We start from the raw sequence: 22,282 nt of genomic DNA, 5'->3' as shown, positions 1-22,282 counted from the left end.
AAGTGTGAAAGCAAATTAATGCACTTTTTTCCCGCTATTGCAAAATTGGCCTCATTTCAGGTCACAGGCAGTAATGTAAATCCTGATAGAGCAGCAGATGTCAAGAACAGGCTAGCGAATAAAAAAAGGATTGTTAGTCCGAGGGCATTACACATCAGCACATTTTCAGGCACTTTCAATATACGCGAGGAAGAAAACTAATTAAAAAGTTTGCTCTTCCAAGTAGAATTTTTTTTTTAAAAAGGTTTGTGCACAATTTAAACGTTGCACTAAAATGTTATCAAACAATTAAGGAGTTTTGTTAGTATCTACTTTGTAGGCATTCGTATTTAATTTGGGTTATTTTGATGCAGCGCGGCCAAGAGCCAGCGTGGGTAAGTGAACATGCACGAGTGCCCCGGCTTCTGCTGTGCAGCTCTAATGCCAGTCTTTTTCTGGAGTAGCTCTCATATTTAATCCCTGGGTCTCAGACCTACAGCCAGGCCTCATGGCTCATAACCTGCTTTTAGACATGCGCTCCCTTTCTATTAATGCAGTGGTTTATGAACATATAGGCTTCTATATGAATGGATGTCCTGTCCTGGTGCAGTGTGTAAGTCTGAGCTGCATGCGGGAGATTACAGCCTGCACTTGAGGGGCAGGAACATCTCTCTCATGTTACTGTGCTAACTAAATCTCCAAAAGTGTAATTATACTTAAGTAGGCTCTATGTTGACTAAGTAACAAGTCTTATGTACGTGTGGAAAATACTGGGGCTCTTTTGTTGTTCTTGTGAGGAGGGACATACTATATGTCTGGATGACAGACAGATACTTTTAGTCGAGAGGTGATTGTACAGGTCACCTAGTTGGACGCAACCTATCTCGGTTCGACTCAGACTGCAATCACTCTCAAACAGGCTGGAGAGGATTTGCAATTAATCACCATCTAATCTATAAATGCAGGCAGATTGCCAACATGCTGCAATCAGTCATAGTCAGTCTGCACTGATGAGTGCAACTCGTCTGTTCCATCAAATAATGAAACTTCAAATTGAGCTAAGTTTTACAGCAAAAAGCATGTCTTACTTTGTGATGTGTGTGCAATAGCTGCCACTAAGAGTGTTTATTTATTATTTATTAAAAAGGTAGAGAGATTGTGAGTTGATTGCACAGTGATTTTGGTCTAAAACTACTGTTTTTCCTGGTTTAATGTAGCCCTAATGAAGGCATCTAGTATGCAGATTGGTGCAAAACCTTTGCCATCTGGCCCAGGCCAGGGAATATGTCTTCAGTGATTAACAGAGCAACTACAGTGAGTGAAGAGCATTCACAAAGTCAAATCCTAGAAAATGCACCACTGGTTGGCCGTACTGTGACCCAGCTGCATGTTTAACAAATAATTAAGGAATGTTTAATGTGATGAAAATGATTTTTCTGTATTTTAAAAGGTTACAGGAGCATTCGTCGCTGTCGAGCATCCCAGATTAAGACGAGAACACCATTCCAACTCCTGAGGTACTTTCAAAGTGACTGCTGTGCTGTTGTGAGGAATAAAATTCTGTAAGAACTCAGCCAAGTAATCAAGGTGACAATGACAAGTTCAATAACACTTTCATGTCCTTTGTGATGAAAGTGAATACATGAAATCATATCAGAACAAAGGCTGTTTGGGTTTTTGTTTGTATTTTTCAGAATCTCCTCATGTCTAACATGATTTATGTGTGTTGGTATGCAGAGCTGCCATTGCAACATTATATGTATGCCATAAAGTTCAACTTTAAAGGTAATAAATCAGATCAAATAAAACCGTACCTGAGCGAAGTTGTTTGATGCGCCCGTTACTGCTGCTGATATCCACAGGAAGCATGTCCTTGAACCATGAGATCTCTGGGTCTGGGTTTCCACTGGCAGCACACAACATTGTGGCAGTTCTGGTCTTTTCGACCACCTTTAGCTGGGGGCCCATATCGATGGTGGGAAAGCCATGAGGAACCTGGTTCTCTGAAAATGAGCAAAAAGGCAAATTTTAATTTTAGACTCTAGACAGAGAAAAAAGATGTTGAGAAAAATATTCGGAGAAAATATATTTTCAGCTGTTGCAAGAGGAGTTGAGTGCAACAAAGCTGTTGAGCTGGCAAGGCCAGAGAAGAGGTTGAAATAGAGCAAATAAATTTCAGGTGCTGCAGGCCTCAGAGTAATCAGACCACACGCACACAAAAAAAAACATTGTGCAAGAGCAGGCGATACTACTGGGTAACACTAGATCTGGTACTGATTTGGATTAGGTTGGAAATAAGAATGCTGTTTGCGACTGATTATCATGGCGACTTATTACCCAAAACAAGGAGTCTGAGGTTTAGACAGAAGGAAGATGGCTGCAATCTGCCTCTGGGTACCCATGCATAGATGAGCTGCCTTAGGCTTTGCAAACTAAACAAACCCATTTGAATAATCCAACTCATCATAATGGATGTAAGAGCATGACAACAAGTAAAATATAATCCCTAAACCAAAATTTGGGATCCACAAAAAAAAAAAAAAAAAAAAAGGCTTTTTCCCCAGTGTATAGCGGCAGTCTTGACACATGGGATTCAAATGTCGCAAAGCATACAGTCCCTACCATCCTGCTCCGTTTATGCCTATTAGAGTAGCGAGGGGGTGGGGGATGGAGCCTATCTGCGCTACCATAGGGCGAGAGGCGGTGTACACCCTGGACAGGTCACCAATCAGATGCAGGGCTAACACATAGACAACTTTTCACACTCACATTCACACCTCTCTACCACTGCTAATTAAAAACTTGCAGTATGCATATGTGGCATTCTAGTCATGTGAGTCAATAGCCATTTTTTCCCCTAGCAACCACTTGTTCGCCATCGCAGTCTTTAATAAAAAAATGTGTTCTAGCTCAGATGCTTTCAACCTCATAATAAATCCAAATTTAACCTCAGGACAGCAACAGTCAAGAAGAAACATGATAGCCCTTGAGAGATCTTATTATCAGCTTGCACTTGAACCGGTAATTTAGTTTATCTGTCTCCCCATATGTAAATGTGTCATGGGGCCATAGTGTTGAGTTGAAGTAAGTGCTAATGACTGTAACTTACCTTTGGTTCACCATGAAAAGATTTTAAACTGCAGGCTGTGTAACAATAAGCAAAAAGGCTGCTTTATGGGGGAAAAAAACATCAATACGAGAAGCTGGGAAATATATTGTCCGGACAGGAACCTCGGCTCATGTGCTCATTCTCTCTGCAATTATCTGTGCACATGGTCATTCCAGCTCACCTCGGGTTAGAGGCAGGTGAACCCTCTGCACAAGGTCGTGCTGACTGAATATTTTACAACACCTGTGGATTTTTTTTTGTTGTTGTTCTATTTTAAAGAATGACAGAAAATCTCAAGGCTGTCCATCATTCTAACAGATCAGAACACAGACAGTGGCTTGACTGTAACATTGAATAATTCACTTGTAACACTACACACAGTGCTGGCAGCGTTGGCGGCCTCTCTCTTTCAAAAAATTACAATAAACACGCACTGCAGAAACCTCCATGAAGATTTCTTGGCAGCTCCTTCTGCATGAGGTTTACCTCCTTGTGCAGAAGAAGCTGTAAAGTCAATGAAGTCCCACATTCAGAGACTTCTGAAATTTCCCGAGTCATTTAAGTCAGTTTTACAGTCAGGAGGAGGGTTAATCCACTCATCTGTTTCTCGCGATGGTGATACTTTTTTGTGTATTAGTAATTGTGACTGAGTTATTCTTAACAACATGATGCCATTAAATATCTCTCATGATCACTAATCCAGGGTGACCCAGCCTTGGATAAGTGGAAGAAAATGGATAGATGGATAAAAATCACATTATTGTGGATTTGTCTATGACCCTGTAACTCAAAAGGACAGGAAATGAGAACGTTTTAATGGAAAAAAACAGAATGATCTGCTACAAAATCATTAGATCCAGGGTGTCTGGGGTAAACATTTAATCCTTAACCACTGGAATAGTCACATATATAAGACTGTGACAGTAAATATATACACGCATCAATAAAAAAGCCTGACTTCTTTCCAAACTTGTGATTAATGGATCATCAAAGAAAAACACATTTTATTTAGATCCTCTAAGGACTATGTATCACTGATCAAATGCAAGGATTTGTATGAGAAATGATGCCACAAACAAAATAAAAGCCATTTTTAATACATAGAACCCGTGAAACCCCATTAAGTAGGCTGCATAAGCCCCTACTTGCCTCGTCTGAGTCAAAAATCCATATGTAAACCTATATGACGAGCATTAACACGACCACAGGTTTTTTTAAATCTATTCCCGAGCAGAGCAGTTGTTTCTTCTTTCACCCTTGTTTTTGGCCTGTAGCCCAAATTGTCTCATATTCAGATGTAGCTGACAGATCTCTGCAAGGCCTCTTATCGTTGTGGCAAGGCTTACTTCCTGTCTAACGATTTAGAATCAGTTTTCAGACATCCCAACGGAAACCTCTACAAAAGAGGATACCTCTATGAAACACACAAATACAGCACAATGAAATACCGCTGCACCGTTTGTCACTGTATGAATAATGGTAAGAGTATTGTTGTGCCCCGTGTTCCTTTGTGGTTTGTTCTCACTAACCTTCAAAGAGAAAGAAAAGGAGCCAAAGACAGGAAGTGAATAAGGCCGAAAAATGCCTGGTAGAAAAAACCCCTACATAATGTTGAAGCGGCAGTAATTTTTGATACAAGTAAGGAATCCATTCAGTAGAGTTAAAAGTTGATAACTAACCCCAACCCCCATTACTCAGAGAAAACCACTAATTAAGTTAAATGTGCAGGACTCTGAACTCCTGTCTGACCTTAGAATACGTTCATAATGGATCATCTGAGAGGAAATCCCTTTGTGCCTGCTCCCCTGGGTGCACTCACTAGCCAGTAGGTGTGGGTTGTGGTTAGGGCTGGGTATCGTCACTGATTTCTAGAATCAATTCAATTCCGATTCACAAGGCCCCAAATCGATTCGATCCACGATTCGATTTAATTCGATTCGATTTAAATCTGGGAAATGTTGACAGTCAGAAATATTATAATTCAGATCAGTACATTTACATATTTTTGTATCAATAAAAAGGAAGCTGACACACGCAAGACTTTATCACAGGTGTGAGCATCACAGCAGAGGCCTTTGTGTCAAAGTAGCTGAGGATAAAACACAGAAAAACATGAAGGTGATTTTCCTGGCCTGGGATTTTACAAAAATATTCTGCAGTACATCAAAAACGAAAGAAAACCATTAATCAACATATGAACATCACCTCTGAAGTTACAGCGGTTTTATTAGAGACACAGTGTTTTGCATTTTGAATAATTTTAAAAAGTTTAAATTTGTTCAGTATTGAACAGCAGAAATGAGGTTTTCTTTTCGGAAGAATGTAAAAGGGAAAAAACAGAGGCCGACAGCCTGTAAACAACAGTAGACTTGTGCGTAACAAGCAAGCGAATAATGAAGAAAGGGAAACTGTTCTTGAAGTACAGAGAGAGAGCTGTGCATCGCAGTGGAAGCAAAACAGTAAAAGTCTGAGTGAATTCATGACGATGTTTATGTGAAGCGTTTGGATCTTCTTTTGCTGCTGGTTCGGTCAATATTGTTTGGAGAGAGATCAAACTAACAGCTTTAGAATCGGCGCATAAAGGGCGTGCACACAAAGCGCAGACCCGCCGACAGATCAGAGTCAGCGAGCTGTCGGCTTTCAGCCCCGACTGTGAGAAAAGCGACATCTAACTGATTCTGATCCGCGGGTCCCGCTGTGTGTTTAAGTCTTTGTGCAGAATCCGTGTTCCTGCTCTCATTTACTGTCTTAACTGTTTGGTGGTTCTTGAAATTTTGTGAGATTTCACCAGAGATTCTGGCATTTTGGGCAAAATAAATTTATATTAAAAAATCGATTCAGGATTTTAATGAATCGATTTTACGTTATCCAAGCCAGAATCGATTTTAATCGATGAATCGATTATAAGAACCCACCCCTAGTTGTGGTGGTTGTGTTCAGGACAGCAGGTTGTACTTAAGGACTACATTAGAGGCAATGCTTGGGCAGTGATGGAGCAACACTTTTCCACAATGAATTTTCTCAAAAGTCTGGACCCTCGTAAAAACATTTCATAGATTTAATGGAATTGAATAACACCGTCGGTTGGTTGCTAACGATTAATCATTACACACAATTACACAAGGTGGAATACGCCCAAAAAATAAAATAAACAGAAAAAAAAATCAATATGCGGCCTGTCCATCATCCACCACTGATTTCCAGTGTTCATGAATCATGCAGTGCCAGCTGTTTGTGCATGTAGCACATGCTCAGACCCCCTGGTGTCACTCAGCCTCAGCCAGAAAATTGTGGCTTCTCTCTACACATTGAAAACCAACTGATTCCCTGAGACATGACACTGCAGTTACAATTAAAGATTCTTAGAAAATTATATTAAATTTGATGCATTTCTTTGACATATTTCTTAAAAAACATTCATGCCTTACTTGGAAGAAATTTATCTCTGTTATTATACACACATAACTACAGAACTATGCCTTTCACATGAGAAACTGGCATAATAAATGACAGTGCCCACCCACCCAACTCTGTGGAATTGCTGCCTATAGAATATTTATGATTAACACTATTGGCAAACGTTACTGGACTGTGAAAAATAAACACCATTGGCAAAACTGGTCGAAAGATCCCAAAGGAGTTCTTACATGATTCAGCGACTCTGTCGTTTCAGGAAGCACAAACGGGGAATAATTTTAAAAGCTTCTGCAAAGCCTAAAGATTAATGTGTCTTTGATTTATGCTTAATGTTTGCATTGCAAGGGAAAGTGCACTGATGTGGAAATTTCTACATGGTAAACTATTAAATGCTACACTGTTCAGACTGCACATATAGAATATGCTTTAAATATGAAGCATCGCTCCGCTTTTGTGTTGCTTCCGTAATGTGTCCTAAATGGGAGCGGGAAATATCCCAGGTTAGTTAGAAGACAGTAACACGGCTCTTCTTAATGACCAACCAAAGCAGGTTTTGCTTGCTACATAAATTGTGCTCATAGGAGCACGAAGGACAACTGAATGGTTTTAAAAGCAACATCAATAAAAGTGATTCTAAGCCACATGTGCAACGTTTTTCCTAAGAAAGGAGGCGAAACATCTGATGTCTTTTGATAAATTTAAACTGCATGTCCCATATGTTATTGGACTATTGGACAAAAACTGATGACTGTCTTTCCTTTTAACTTCTGCAGGAGCACAAGCTTAAGATCACAGAGAATTGATTATTTAAAAAAAGAAAAAAGAAAATCACTATCATTTATGCATAGTACATCTGCGTAAGAATAAATATCAAAAGACTTTAAAGCACAGTTAAGCTGATTAAAGTTGTTCATTGTAAAATCCCCATAACTTTAGAAAATGTAAAAGCTAATTACAATAGGGCCTTCGCACTATCAGTGCTCGGGCCCTAATAACAGCTAGTTATTTCAACTTACTTTAAACATAAAGCTCACTGTGAAAAGGTGAAATTTCTCCAGCGGCTCTAAAAGCATTCAGCCTACATTTTACATAAAAAGCTGGCTATGTCCTTGCCTTTTGGCAAAAAGGAATAATTGAAACTCCTTTCTATGCGCTCATCAAAGATCATATCGAGCTATTGGATAAGATTTGAGCCCTGTCTGTCTATTTCTATTATTGCAACTCCTGCAGCTGGCCTTGTCTGGCAACTTGTCATCCCGAGAAGACAAAGACATGCCTTTGTTCAGTCCTCTTTAATTTGGAGGAAAAAGAAAAGATGGGGAAATTTGGAGAGAAACCAATGAAACAGTGCAGTCGTTGCAGGTTGATGTTTATAAAGATAGAGGGAATTTTTAATAAAAAGCCTCTTTTATGCCGAAGTGTTATTCCTCAAGAAAAGCTCGATTCTCTTGTCTAGTCTATGCAAGAAAATATGAGCAAGGCAAAAATCCTGTGATAATGTCATACAGGCGTTCAGTACTGCAGCAAAAAAAATTTAAATAAAAAAAAAGAATACTAAGATCATGAGCTCCACTTGTAAGGAGATTAATGTGTTCTACTTTTTTAATCTAACTACTGCATTGGTAATTTATTCAGTTTGCATGCAGACTTAACAATCTGCAATCACGCATGCTGGGTACAAACCTTTATTCTACCACTGATCTAATATTGTGCTGCATACTGAAGAGCTTTAAAACCGGTGGTATTTACTGGAACTTTTGTTTCACTTGCAAAGTGTTTCTGTGCCAGAGTTAACAACAAAAACCAGTAGAAACGCCCTGGATTTGCAATGAGTAAGGCCAGAGGCGGTGTCAGGCGGGCACAAGATGCAAATGTAGGTACGCGTGAACAGGTTCTTCCATGTTGTGATAATAAATAGGACCATTGTTCTCTCAACAGCAGTTTATCACGCACAGAGTCATACTGCAATGTGAGCAGCTTAGCGCATGAACATAGTCCGCAGTGGTTATCGCAGCGCAGAAAAAAACTGAATGGGCAGAAGGGGAACACTTAATGTGGTTTTGTGATCGTACTGCTCAATTAGAATAGCAGTGGGAGCTTTGATTATACACAAAAGGCAAGGAGAAACACTGGAAAAATAATTTATTAAGAGAAGAGGCACTGCTACTATGTTAATTAGTCAAATTAAGAAAACTGTAATCATAAACCCTTGTGTCGAGGAGGAATGCCTCTGCGACAACCATAGGCAGGTGAAGTAAGATTTAGATGAGAGATGAGGAGAAAAAAAAACTCAAAAGGGACTGGGGAAAGGAGGAGAAGAGGAGGGAGCAGGGGAGGGTTGCATGCCAACCTCCTGCCAGCTCCAATTACCAGTGCGAGTGGAGCGTGGCAGCTAGGGCGATGGGTCTAATCAGAGCCCTGCTGAAAGAGACCCATCCCTGTCCTCTTGTCCCACTGGGAGGCTGCTGGAGCTCAATCCCGCACTAACGTCAGCCAGCGTTTTTCCCACAACCAAAACATACTAATCTCAATGGGGGGAAACACTCCAGACACCCCACTTCCTTTGTAAGAGGGGAGCCCTGACATAGTGGCACAAGATACAAGACTTGAATGCCTGCCTCATTTCCATCTCTGTACGCCCTGGTATCTTCCTCCGTACAGCGCTAAGGACACGATGGTGGAGCTGCTATTAATATTTTGAAGATTACATAAGAGAGAGGCCCGTTTGGAAAGAATATACAGTTATGAAAAACGTGATCGGGGATTACGTCAGCGTGCAGTGTATGAATAGTTAATCAAGTTCGGCGTAATTGTTCGCCTTAAGAAAGTAAGGTTAAAAAGTGCGCCTTTCCAAAGGTGCTCGTTTCATAGATCTGAGCCAGTCGTCTCAAAAAAGAAATCTAAGGCTTTATGATCTCCACATGTGCCTGTTTGCCAAGTGATGGATGACAACAATTAAAGGTGATGTCTGCTTTGATAGTGTGAACCAAAAGACCACAGTGGCAGCCACACAGCCACTTGCCTCATGAAATATTACTGCTCTAAAATCTACCCTTTCTGAGCATACATCACTGCTCTGCCTTTACAGAGAACACAAAGGCCATTTTAGCTTTTTCATTTTCAGTGTTGAAATTTGTAGCTTTTAACACTTAAGTGACGGCTAAATGTCTGACAAAGGAATCTATTTTAATATATTATTTGTTTGACATGAGCACTAGAACCATTATCATCTCAATGTTTCCACTTCTTTTCTTAATTGTTCACCTTTCTGGCAGCCCAACCTGTGGGTGAAACTAAATATAGTGAGGAGACCGTTGTCGATGTCTCAACTAGTCTTGAGTCAATTTGGCACCGAGAGGCAGATGAGCAGTCGGCGGAAACAAAGCACATGGCCTCCAGCTGTTTTCAGCCAAGAACATCAACAGACACGAGACAGACATTTGCATCTGCCTCAGACATGGAAGTGTGAGAGAGGTGTCAGCGCCAGCAGAAGGTACAAACAGAAAGCCAAACAAGCACAAGTTCAACCGAAAGAGCTTTGCGGGTAGCAGGATGCAGATAACGTTTTTAAGTCCACCGTGAAAACATAAAACTGCAAACGTAATGGCGGTCACACACTCTGCTGGAAAGTAGTAATGGGCAGAAATCTGGCGATAGCAGCATTTTAAGTTTACAGTAAAACACACTCCCACAGCTGTTGCTTATTAACATCGCCTGCTGTTTAGTAGACTTTGACCTTGTATGTGATAGGAATGGGAGTGTGAAATATGGTGACAAACAGGCAGTGACTAATTTGTAGCTACTCTTGTTCTTTTGACTTGCAAACTGACACAATGTCAGGGTACAGGTTTTTCTCACATGTTGTGCCACGAAGGGCATGTGAGCAGACCTTTCCTGCTCTTCAGAGGAATACTAGCTGGCAGAGCTCCCACTATAGAGGTCTCCTCGGTAGGGATGGTATGGCACACCCCAACATCAAAGGAGGCCATTGATGTAATACTGTTGTAATGACATGAAAATGGTGAAAATCTCAATGGAACAGAATGGAAAAAAAACAAAACAAAGAAAACAGGATGCAAAGTACAACCAAACAATTTTTTTCTACAGATTGATGATGTGACTAATGTCGCTGTGGTTAATTACATGACAACTAGACTGACAGAGAAGTCAGTTTACTAGATTTGCTACTATAGTCGTACTCTGAGGGGTGGGAAATCCATACAAAGTGCACTGAAATATCCATTGAAATCCACATGTTGTCAAGCCAGTTGGCTCCAGTAAGCTCTCTCTTACACCAGGTGTTATGGCAGTTGCTATGGAGATAGCAGCGCATCAAACAAGCAGTCCCTTAGGACACGTGAGCTGCATGATAGACACACCTGCATTCAACGGACCATCACAAAAATACAGCCATAACAAAAACACCACATGCATGGTTGCTAATGCACGCTAATGCACTACATGCTAGTAGTAGTACATCACTGCGCAGTTATTCTCTTGTTTATCCAACTGCACTCGAAGTAAAGAGACTGTAATGCATGCCATAACCTTTGAAATAATACACTTTTTTGTCTGGCTGAGCAGAACATTTGGCCTTACTTCCTCGCCTACAGGCAGATAATCAATAACAGTCATCTAATTCCCCCCAAACTCCTTCCACTCCTTCCTTCCCTCCCTCTCTTCTTATCATCTCTCTCTCCACTTCCCTATTTATCTCTGCTTCTCCCTCTTTCTCCCATCTGATATCATACTTCCACTGTCGTCAGTATGATCTACGGCCCTGCCAGATGCCCCGTGCCTGTTATTTATGCTGCGGCGCACCAGTTAGTACATCACCCTGGCCTCTGACCCATTACTGCAACCCAAGGGTGGTCTTCTGATTTCAAATGGTTATGCTGACCGAGTCACCTTCTGGGACAAGCACTGCTGCACAGAATCACATCCTCCATTAACTGTGCTATACGAGTAGCACAGCTGTAGGCTTTCATTTTGATATTACAGCTCCTCTTGCCTTGTGGTCCTACTAACAGGAGTTTGATTGAAGACCCTTGAGATTATGGTATTACAGACTACACGGTTTGTGGTTTACTACTTATTTTAATGTAACTGCCTCTAAGATGGAAAAACCTGAGGGCTCGTGGTAAATGTCTGCAGTAATGCGATGCGGCTAATAAGACAGGCTATTCCTCCAGGTGTCACGGGAAAGAAAAACAAGGACAGGATCAAAAATCAGGAAGCGTGACGGTTAATGAAATCGCTGTACAAAAAGAAGCAGTGCAGCGGTTCGCAAATAAATGAATTAATTGATCCTCTCCGCTCCTCAAATTAATCATCGGCAGAGCTTTATTGTGGCATGTTTAGTGTAATTATCGCAGATAGGAATGGCTTTTATGAGTTCTGAGAAAGGCAGTGGAGTGGATGTAGTGGAATGTGGCAGGTTCTGTTAATTAAATCCTCACTGACTGGGCTCCTGTGACAGACTTTACTTATTTTCTCACTCAGAGATAATGAATAATACACAGAGTCTGTGAGTCAATGTCGACAGCTTCAACATTGATTATGTAGAGGTTTGCAGAAGTGCTCAAAAATGAGGTGCCACTATAGTTCACCTGGTTGAGCAGGCGACCCATATGCCGTAAGCCTCGGTTCGAGTCCGATACCATCTGTGCGTCATTCTCCTCCACCCTCTCCTTGCTTTCCTGTCAGTTCTCTACATCATCCCGTCTCATAAACGTTAAAAGGGCAAAAATGTATTTTTTAAAGCGCTTAAAAACATCACACTGCGGCACAACCCGTTAACCACAGCAGATGAAAAACTGCCGTAATTTTAATCGTCAACAGCAGAGAAGAACCAAGACAAACATGACCTTCCGCTGCAAACGCTTTGACAGCTGGTAACAGTTCTGCAGATGCCCAGTTTTCCTGAAGATAGCAGCGTTTTAAAGCCAATTCGATTCACACATTTTCATGGCTAGACCATTCCTTGTAGCTGGTTTAAACACCAGCCTCGACACCATCAGGAAATACCAAGTCAACAATAAGGTAAAAACATAAGTTTACCTCAGGAATCATTAAATAACATGTTAAGCTTATTACTTGCCGTGAACATGCCCTAACACTGAGTGCTACAGCAGGCACACCTATAACTGCGCACGCATGTTCAGTGATCCGTTTCTTGCAAAACAGGTTAAAAATATAGACAGAGATGTAATGGATGCAAAAACCAATGGAGCCTTTGACAGCAGCAAGCAGACCAATAAACTACAACCTTGAAAAACACAGCTTGGAAGCATAGAGGGAAATGGGACTATGCCAAAATGGGACTATTCCTCTTAAACATGGGGGAAACGTGGAGCTTAAAGCCAGCCTATAAGGCTGATAGTGAGTCAAGCCCTTCGCCTCTGCCTTGTGTGGCCCAGTGGATAAGCCAAGAGGGCTCGGTGTGTAAATGTGTGAGGAAAAGGGGTCAGGGTGAAAGGACTCCCATTAGCCAGCTCATTGAGTCTAGGTATTAGACCCCTTGACAAGCAGTCAGCCCATCCATCCATAGCCAGTCAGGGCCTGGGGAGATGTTGACTCATTGGCTTACAGAGCTACACGGTGGGCTTGGCTCTTGGTACACGCAGTGGTAGAGACTCAGGGTGGCGTTAGTAAGTAAAAGGAAAGAAAAACATCAAGTTAGTCTTTAAACATTTTTTTGTAACTTTTTTGTTGGACTGTATTGTTTCATTGTTATTTCGACAGAGAATACAGAAACACACATTAGCACAAAATGCAGTTCTTGCAAAAGAAATAAAAAAGTTACATCATATTTTCTTTAAACTATGTTTCTTTAAAATTATTTTTAAGGTACACTGTACTAAATAAATAAGAAAGCAAAACATTTAGACCCACCGCTGAAAATTGATGTACTTCAACGCAACACTCCCAACAATTGTGGGCTAAAACAGACCATAAAAGTAAATCAATTTTCAAGGTTTTTATATTAGATTGTTACTTGCTTTCCATTCAAGAAGGATTTTCCTTTTTTTCCCCTGGTGTCTGTTTGTTGTCTAATCATTGGTTCGGCATGACTCACAGACAGACAAAGACCGAGACAAGCAGCTTTCACTGTCACCAACATCAAAGCGTTTGGATGACACCATTTATACTAAACCAATCAACAAAATATACAATTATGAAGTAGGAATTGTTATATGAAATATTTGTTTGAAATCGAAGAAATCAAAAGCAATTCTGCTCCAAGGTCGACACAATGTCAATAAACCACATGTAATCATTTGGGCCTATATCTAATTTACAATTTATAGAGCTACGCTTTCTCCCTGACAAGGAGAGGATATTAAATACAGCAGAGATCATGATTAACTTTATAAGAAAACCAACACAGAATGCCAACAAGCCAGGCTGAGATTTTGAACTTTTGCCAAGCATAAAACACTTTTTTTACTAAAGCACAAAGATCAGCATAAAGCAATGAGTAAATTGATTTGATGCAAAATTACATTATAGGTGGTTGCAGGGCTCAGAGCTCTTGGGTATAAGTACCTATTAACTTGAATTTGACCCTTCAAATATCAATTTGATACGGGGCACATTTGTGAGTGACAGTTTTCATCAACCTGTGTTTATATTCAGAGAGACTCCCTATATTTCTAGATAAATGTTAGTATCACATTTTTGATGTGTGACTTTTTCTCCCTACATTTTTTTTTAAACTGGTTTAGCTTGAGATATGACACTACAATAAAAACTAAAAAATGCTTATACTTACATTCTAGTAATCCAGTAAAGGAAGCAGGCTGAATGTATGCATCGATGTGGGAAATTACCCAATTCACTAAGGCTGTGGTCCCACAAACAAATTTTTTAGTAAAGTCTGTAATTGAATGATAAAGGCCAGCTGCAGCTGTTTGTGGCAGATATTTAATAACAGATGACAATTCACAGATATCCCTGTCTGTTCTTGACAATACCCAGACGTAAACGGATGTTCATGTCTTGTCACATCTCCAATAAAGAGTTATCTTATCTTATCTTATCTTAATATCTTCTGAAATCCAGGGGAAAATGTCCAGATGAGAAGTGCAATCCGTCCTGACAATCATGAAAGGCCATAACTTCATGTTTAATACAGTGACAGATTACAGCTGTGGTCTCATGGCAGCAGCCAGATGCAACAAAGTTTCAATGTACAAGCTATGACACAAGAAAACAGAGCACTATGGAACCCAGTGTGGCAGCAGTGGAACAAATACTGGGAAATTAATGATGTTTTATGACTTTTGTTTCCAGTCTGGTGTATATACACATATACTATGAGATGGTCCTGGTTTTTTTTTTTTGCTTAAAGTCGGTCATTCCGACTTTAAGCCAAGAGAGACAGCGCTTTGATGCCTGCATTTGTTTAGCCGATTTCTTTTTCCTGCTTTCTTGAGCTTAGAAGTTGAGCAAATGTGTTCTTTGGGAGAAACCGCAAAGCTCACATGTACTGAAACATGCTTTGAAATGAGATAAATTCATCCATCATTAGCCTTTTCTTAACATCTTTCACAATGTCAAAGTTTTTTAGCTGTGTGCTTGAAGTTGTGAAGTAAATTAGAGAAATGTAAATTCGCTCTACAGTCATTAGGCCAGTCTGCAGCTGTGTTTTGGGGGTTTAATACAAATTGATATGCTTTCTATGCTGAAGAAAGTGGTGGGAAGCAGACAAACGCTGTAATGAAGCAGGTAACTTTTAAAGACCAGGTGAAATTCACTTAACTGCACAACAAAAACCCCCACACAAAAATGGTGCAAAAACAACAGCGTTTTGGTAGTAATAAATGCCTGACTTGTCTGGTTCTCCATGCTATCCTCTGCCACCTTTCTCTCTCTCTATCCCCTAGGGGCATAGACAAGATCAGTAATGATGGTGCAGACATACCAGACACTGCAGATACAGCTTGCCAAAAGCACAGAGCAATTGATGGACAAGTACAGATGATTAAAGGCTGCCTCAAAGCAAAAATGACTCCATCCAGATGTCTTGCATGTAACATAAAATATTGAGTCCAGCATCAAATAAATTTCATGGAATAGAGCGATTAATCAATGTCGATTTAATTGGTACATCCAATGTATATACAACAAGACTGAAGATAATGACTTTTTTGGGGCGGGATTTTTAGAAATCTGCAATGATTGATCACACAAACAGATGGTAATTCTTAAAGTTTTTGACTTGCACACCTATAAATTCGTGCCAGTTCATCATCTGTATACTTGCACACAGGACAGACAAAGCTGGCTAAGGAAAATGGGAATGTGGTAGTAGATGTGTCGGTTTTCTTAATTTTCTTCCTAAACAACAAGCAGCATAAACATGTTTTAACTCTAAAAATCGACTTGTCCTACTTATAATCTCCAAGTCCTTGGAAGCAAGGGTGCAAGGATGCAGATTGGGTGGCCAGGAGAGTGACTCCACCCCGCCATATTGTGCAAGTCCTTGGGAGAAGCATGCATAGACAGATGCAGTTTGTTTCTGTCAGACTGGATATGATCTATGATGCTGGGCCTCCAGCCAGCAGATGGTAGGAGAAATTAAATCTGTGACACAGACTGTCACAGTGGACCACAAGAATACATCGGACGTATGTGTGTGTGTTGAGTGTGTGTGCATGTATGCATGGGTAGGTGACAATGGGAGACACCTGTAGATCAGTGTGAGTGGGAGCATGTCCCTGGACGGTTTTGTGAGCATGCAGGTCTGTGCTACTGTCTTTTTTCGTCCTATGGTATGCAATATTAAATATGAACTGACTACTGATCCTGTTGAACAAGGCAGGTAGATAACACTTTAAATGGTAGGAGAAACCCACCAGTAATGAAAAAAAAGAGAATCGCAGAGAGTGGAGAAGTAATTTGGGAAATAGCAGTTACACAAAACTGCTTTATTTTGGTCATTGTGGGTGATCTGAATAGCGAAGGAAAGGAAAGTATTAAGTTGTTGGAGGAGCAGGGTTTGGTATTAAAATCATTCCGATATAGCTTCTGTATGTATTTATCTTGCCCGGGAAGAGGCGCAATGAGATTTCTATGCTGTTTATCCAGTCAGGTTTGTTGTCCGCACTTGCCTGGCTCCTGAGATATTTATTACTGGCATTGTGTCGCAGTCATTTTCTGCCTCTGCACAAGAGACTATAATGCATGGCAAGCAAATAAAGCTCTTTCTAACCAGTGAGTCCGTAATTTGTTTACTGCCACCAAATACAGAAGCACTAAATGCAGTCAACGCAGTAAACCTGGGACACTGTACTGAATTATACTTTCTAAACTCTGTGTGCAAAAAACAGATGAGTTTTCAACACCGCTGTATAATTATGGTCTCCTTTCTCCATCTTAAGCTTAGAGAGGCATAAAATTGACTCAAAGGGCAAAACTCTATTAATATTACACAGAACTACATGACTCCAAAGTTTGATGTTTGGCATGTTTTCATCAAGGAAGGAACTACTTTTTTCTTTATCAACTACAGAAACTCCAAGTCCTTGCATATTACTCGCTTGACCTTTCCAAAAATTACATTTTTTCTCGATATTGCATGTTCAGAAATGAGTTACCAGGGAACTTCAAAAAACTTGTGGTTTGAAAGGGACCCTTTCTAATTCACACTCTGACAGTGGAAGATTCTGGTAATGACAGGGCTTTTGATATGGTACCATTTAATAAGGTTCCTCCTTTCCTTTAAGACCTGTCTGCTCTCTCCCAAAGGACAGGAAAATGTTCTCCAGCACAGCACAGAAAAAAAAAAAAGCAACAGGATCCATCTTCAGTTTCAGCTCATGCGGTCATGGGAAGAACTACAGATATCAGTTTGGCATTTTAGTTTGTTTTAGGGTTTTTATGCTGGAGAGGTTTTGCTTAAACTACCTAATGCCAGGGAAACTCATTGTTAGTGAGTCAAAGCAGAAAGGCATTATTCTCAACTTACTTTGGTTTGATACAGTTTTTGATTAATACAAATAACTACAAACAGTTTTCTTCATGCTTAAAAATGAATTACTGTGTTAATACAGAGAAACTGTCTGCACTTCTATATGCCATAAAAGGAAACAAAAGGCAGCATTAGGATCTATGGACTCTTATTTCACTGTGATAACTGATCTCTAATTAAATGTTACTGTAAAATCTCTGAGCTAAGAATCTTTAGACTGATAATGAGACCACTGCTGTAGGCCTTTCCCAGAACTTGGCAATTTTGCACTTCCCTGGTAGCTATTGGAAACCAATTAAAGTAAAGCACTTTTAAGGCTTTTGCTCAAGGCGATTTGATCAAAATTTGGTGTTGATTTTGGACAAACCTTGTCGACATGCAGTTGCGAAGACTCCATCAACTGGACCACAGAGACAAATTTGTTTTTAATAAATTTTGTCATGACGTGATTCTGACACCGCCTTAGTCCTTTCTTGATCTGAGTCGTTGCATTTTAAATTTCATCTAATGTTAGCGGTGATAAATATGAATTATTGCCTTGACATGGAGAAGTGGTATTTAAGACTGATGTTGTCAGCCGAGATGTCTTTTCCGGACGGCAGTAGTTTATTTCATACATCACAGAGACAAGCACCATTTACCTGGACATTTACTGAGGCAGTTCAATTCAAGGGAGGGGGGGAGGTGGCGCTCAAGGTCAGACCATTGGCATCGTTACCCATGTAATGAGTCATTGTTCTTCTTGGTCATCTACTACCTCACTACAACTTCAATTTGCCACCACACTGTCCACGGCAGTGACGCAGAGCAGGCAGCGAGACAGAAGTGGGTAGGCACAGAAAAACCATTATGAATGCAAACAGATGAAGGAAATATAAATAAATAAGAGTTTGAGAGAAAAGAGGAATGAAAGGCTGAAACAGTATTTCTCAATCACAGCTCTGCTAGCAATGTCTGCATCATCATTTAGCCACATAGGTCGGAGCTGCAGACAGGCAACCAATTCTCTCTCTCCCCCACACACACGTGTACCCATAAAAATGACATTTTAGATGTAAGGCAATTGTTCAAAACACTGCAGTTAAAAAAAGAAGACTTGTAGTAAAAGATCCTCACAAGCTGACTTATGAAAGTCTGGCAGTTTTGTACTTATTATTACGCACCCGTGTGTGTGTTTGTCTCTTGCGCACACAAAATGAAGAATGGCTAAGCTGACTTTGGGCCCGTATGTAAGTCTCAGTGGTGTGACCCCTCGAGCAGGGGCGTGAGAACTGCGACGAACAAAGAGCTGGGCTGTTACAGCGTGACAGAATTACAGAGCGACTCGAGACTCATGACTGCAAAAGTGCTAAAGCCCGACTTGGCTAGCGTGAAAACGTGCCTTTGCAACTCCCCGCAGGTGAGTATCCGATTACATAACATCTGTACGTAGGTCTCCAACAACAAGTCAGACATAAAGTGAAATAACTCTCATGAAGTCTTGATTTTTTTTATACAAAGTTGAGTAACTCAACCACAGAGTCACAATAAGTGACTGCCAGTGAGGTCAAGCCTAAATAAAGTGTAAGGCAATGACTTATCAGGCCATTTTTTAAAGAGCCCGAGTCCTTCTGTTACCAGTGCTCCACGTCTTGACCAAGTTTCTTTGCATTTTGTTTGATAGTTTCTGTTAAATCTTGCCCACAAACAGCAAGACTAACAGAAGGTACTGCTCACCTACTTCCACAGTCACATTGTTAAGTTTTTCTACTCAAAAAAAAAGAAGAAAATACAAGCAATAAAAAAATAAAAAAATCCTTCAAGGAACTTGTTGAAGTATCATGTGGTGCCACAGGACACTGTTACTACTGACACAAAATAAACACGAACCCCAAAAAACACCCTAAAAATCACAGCAAGTGATCCAGACAATAATGAACTGCTGAACCTAGGTGCACACAGCATGGTGTTCCTCTGCCAACACAGAAAGCAGGTGTAAAGCTGCTCTGGCATGACTGTCATAATCCATATTTTGCACGACTGGCATAACAAAATAAAGAGCCAGTATATGAAATAATCGTAATTAATGCTCGACCTTCCTTTGCTCTGCTAAAACCTATAATCCAGATCGACTTATAGCTATAATGACTTCACCGTTCTCGCTGCGTCTCTGAATGGGGGTGCTCACAGCACTACGGCAGCTTCGTGGGGATGCAAAGTCACATGCACTTGAATTCATGTGGAGAGTGTGAGCTTCCTCGTAGTGGAAAAAAGCAAAAACAGGACTGTTTTGCTTATGAAGACATTCTTTCGACCGTGGTTTCTTTTTCCAGTGAGGACAGACAAACCCGACATGTTTGCAACAGCACATTTACCGAGTAGCTCTGCTGGTTTTGTGCCTTGCTCAACGACACCACAAAGATTTCTGGCTACAGACGCCTTCACTGTTTCTTTCCCCAGACTTTATGATTTGTTCTCGATGTGAAAAGGCTATGTATATTCTGATGTGACACCCACGTTTCAAACCTTCAGGCTACTCCTGGCCCATTAAAAGCGAGGGTCATTAGTCTCCATCTGTTTGGTGCTGCCCCAGTGTTTTCTTGTGCTGCTGATATGAACTTGATATATCACTAGGCTACAAACAATAGTCTAAAAATAGAGTGGAGCTGACGTCATTGCTCTGTAAGGGAATGCGTGTTTGTTCTGAGTGTGTGTTTGACAGTGAATATCTGTGCATGTGTGTTTGTATGAACAGTCAGCTCATCGTAAGGCTTCAGGCGGAGTCGAGTTCTTTATTTAAACACGATGCGTGGTTCTGGTCTTTGACAGGTTTTGTGAGAAAGCGTAGAGAACAACTTTTACGAGATGGCTTGTTCACAAATCAATCATGCTAAACATCAGTGGTGACTAGATGGCATCCAATAAATTGTTTAACTAATAAATACAATAATTCTAACAATGTTACTATTTTGTTTTTTTTATTGAGAATGGACAGAAAAGTTCAAAAACAATATTACATCACTGTTATTTACACTTGAACAGCTGTTCTCGTACGTTTGGTTGCTCAGCTCCAACACAAACAAACCAACTCGTGATAGTCCTGCTGGAGTACACGCTCCAAAATAAAAAAGGTATTTGTGTCTGCGCTGACAAAGACTTCTTTACTTTGGCTGTCTGCCATCTCACCTTGGACAGGTAAGTAGATGGGGCTTGCATCAGTCTGTACACCGACAGGACCTGTTGTTATGAGCCTGTATTGTTTTGCTTTGTGCAACTAAAACAATGAGCCAAAACTGGTCCAACCATGCAGAGAGGTGACAATTCAGGTATTGCTATTTCACTGATATGATGACTATAGCACTGCCAAACACTTTCCCTCAGTTTAATATAACAACATATATTAATGCATGTACACATAAGTATAAATTGTCAATTTCAAAAACTGAGGAGTGTATAAAATACATGTTTCATTTCATTGTGAAAAATAGCAGTAATTAGAAAAATACTTGGCAACTGACTGGATCTGAATTACAAAAGAACCTAAAGTGGTGAAGAGGAAAAAGAATATGCAGTTTGAGTCTATAAAAGCTACCAAGCAGTCAGTCTAGTATGAAGTTAGCATGTCATTAGACAATGCTTGCCATCCTTGTAACAAAAAATAGCAGTTGAGAGGAATTTAAAAAAAAAAAAAAAACAGCAACAACTTGGCAGGTGATCAGACGAAATATCTATATTTTCACAACTGAAACACCTCAGCTGTGACTGTTGGCCATTACATTTTTATAGGACAATGTGTGGTTTGGCTTCACGTTCACAGCTTGAAGCCTGGCACAATATATTCCCTCTTGATTATGATATTGCCAGTCTCACGAGTATCAAGTTCCCTCACAAGGTAACACGGTCATAGTTTAAGGTCTGGCCACTACTCCATGGTGAAAATGTGTGCAGTAAATATGTATCAGTACAGCCTAATAGATAAAAGCATCAAATGGCATGAACCACAGATGAAAGAAAGAAGACAGATAGAAGATGCTTTCATGTAAAGTAAGTCTGCTGGTATAAACAGCTGCTCACTGTCGAGTAAGATCATTTTCCGTATTTCACTGAGTGAGGGACTCCAAACTTGCCCCGTACACAAAGACTATGATTAAGCTAATCTCATTCATATGAGTTTTATGTCATATTGCCCGCATAAACCTATTTGTTTATGAAACAGCATTCTTCGTGATATAGTGCAAAAGAGGGGTAAAAAGAAAACCTTTCTTTGTACTGAAGAAAAGCCCCTACGGGAAGATTATGCAAGCCCAACCGATGATATCACCAAATCAGCGTGGACAGAGAAAAAAAAGGAAGGGTGGGTGTAAGGAAGATGGGATTCAAACTGGGGATGGAAAGGCTGATTTTGAATGAGAGGGGATCTGCTTTAATGCCGGTGTAATGGCTATAGACGGCCTTAATCCTCCCTCTGGCTAGCTCTGGAGCTTTTTCGTTTCCTTTAAAGTTTGTAATGAAATCTACTCCTGTGGTGACTAGCTGCCACATGACAAAATTACAATCAATTAAAGAAGAAATTCGCACCTCTAGGCCCATATACTTTGCACATACACATACATTAACTCTATAGGCAAAAAAAGGAAAAGGAGGTCCATGAAGGTCAAACTAGCCTGCGGGCACTGAGGGTGCTTGTACATGTAGAAACCACTCAAACATCCAAACATTATTTATATGCCTATAAAGAATTTTTTCTTGAAGTTATGTGGACTGGCAGAGAATTATTGATTTATAAACGTTTATATAAGCCATACATGTTAGCATCAGGCAGT

General features: G+C 40.3%; 1 protein-coding gene across 9 annotated transcripts in view; it reads right to left on the bottom strand.

The window, feature by feature from the left end:
• The window catches only part of LOC146647818 (receptor-type tyrosine-protein phosphatase F), a 171,736-nt gene that overhangs the window by 66,309 nt on the left and 83,145 nt on the right, over window positions 1-22,282 (bottom strand). For all 9 annotated transcript variants that reach the window (XM_085388314.1, XM_085388313.1, XM_085388318.1 and 6 more), the window contains exon 5: window positions 1,794-1,982. In XM_085388314.1, the coding sequence (XP_085244440.1) occupies window positions 1,794-1,982 (189 nt within the window). The remainder of the gene's footprint in view (window positions 1-1,793; window positions 1,983-22,282) is intronic.

This window comes from Rhamphochromis longiceps, linkage group LG18, assembly GCF_057381845.1.
Source record: "Rhamphochromis longiceps isolate RC_006_pf linkage group LG18, R_longiceps_female_GT1.1, whole genome shotgun sequence".
NCBI lineage: Eukaryota > Metazoa > Chordata > Actinopteri > Cichliformes > Cichlidae > Rhamphochromis > Rhamphochromis longiceps.
The sequence above is the reverse complement of the archived record's forward strand: the minus strand, read 5'-3'. Positions and strand labels throughout refer to the sequence as shown.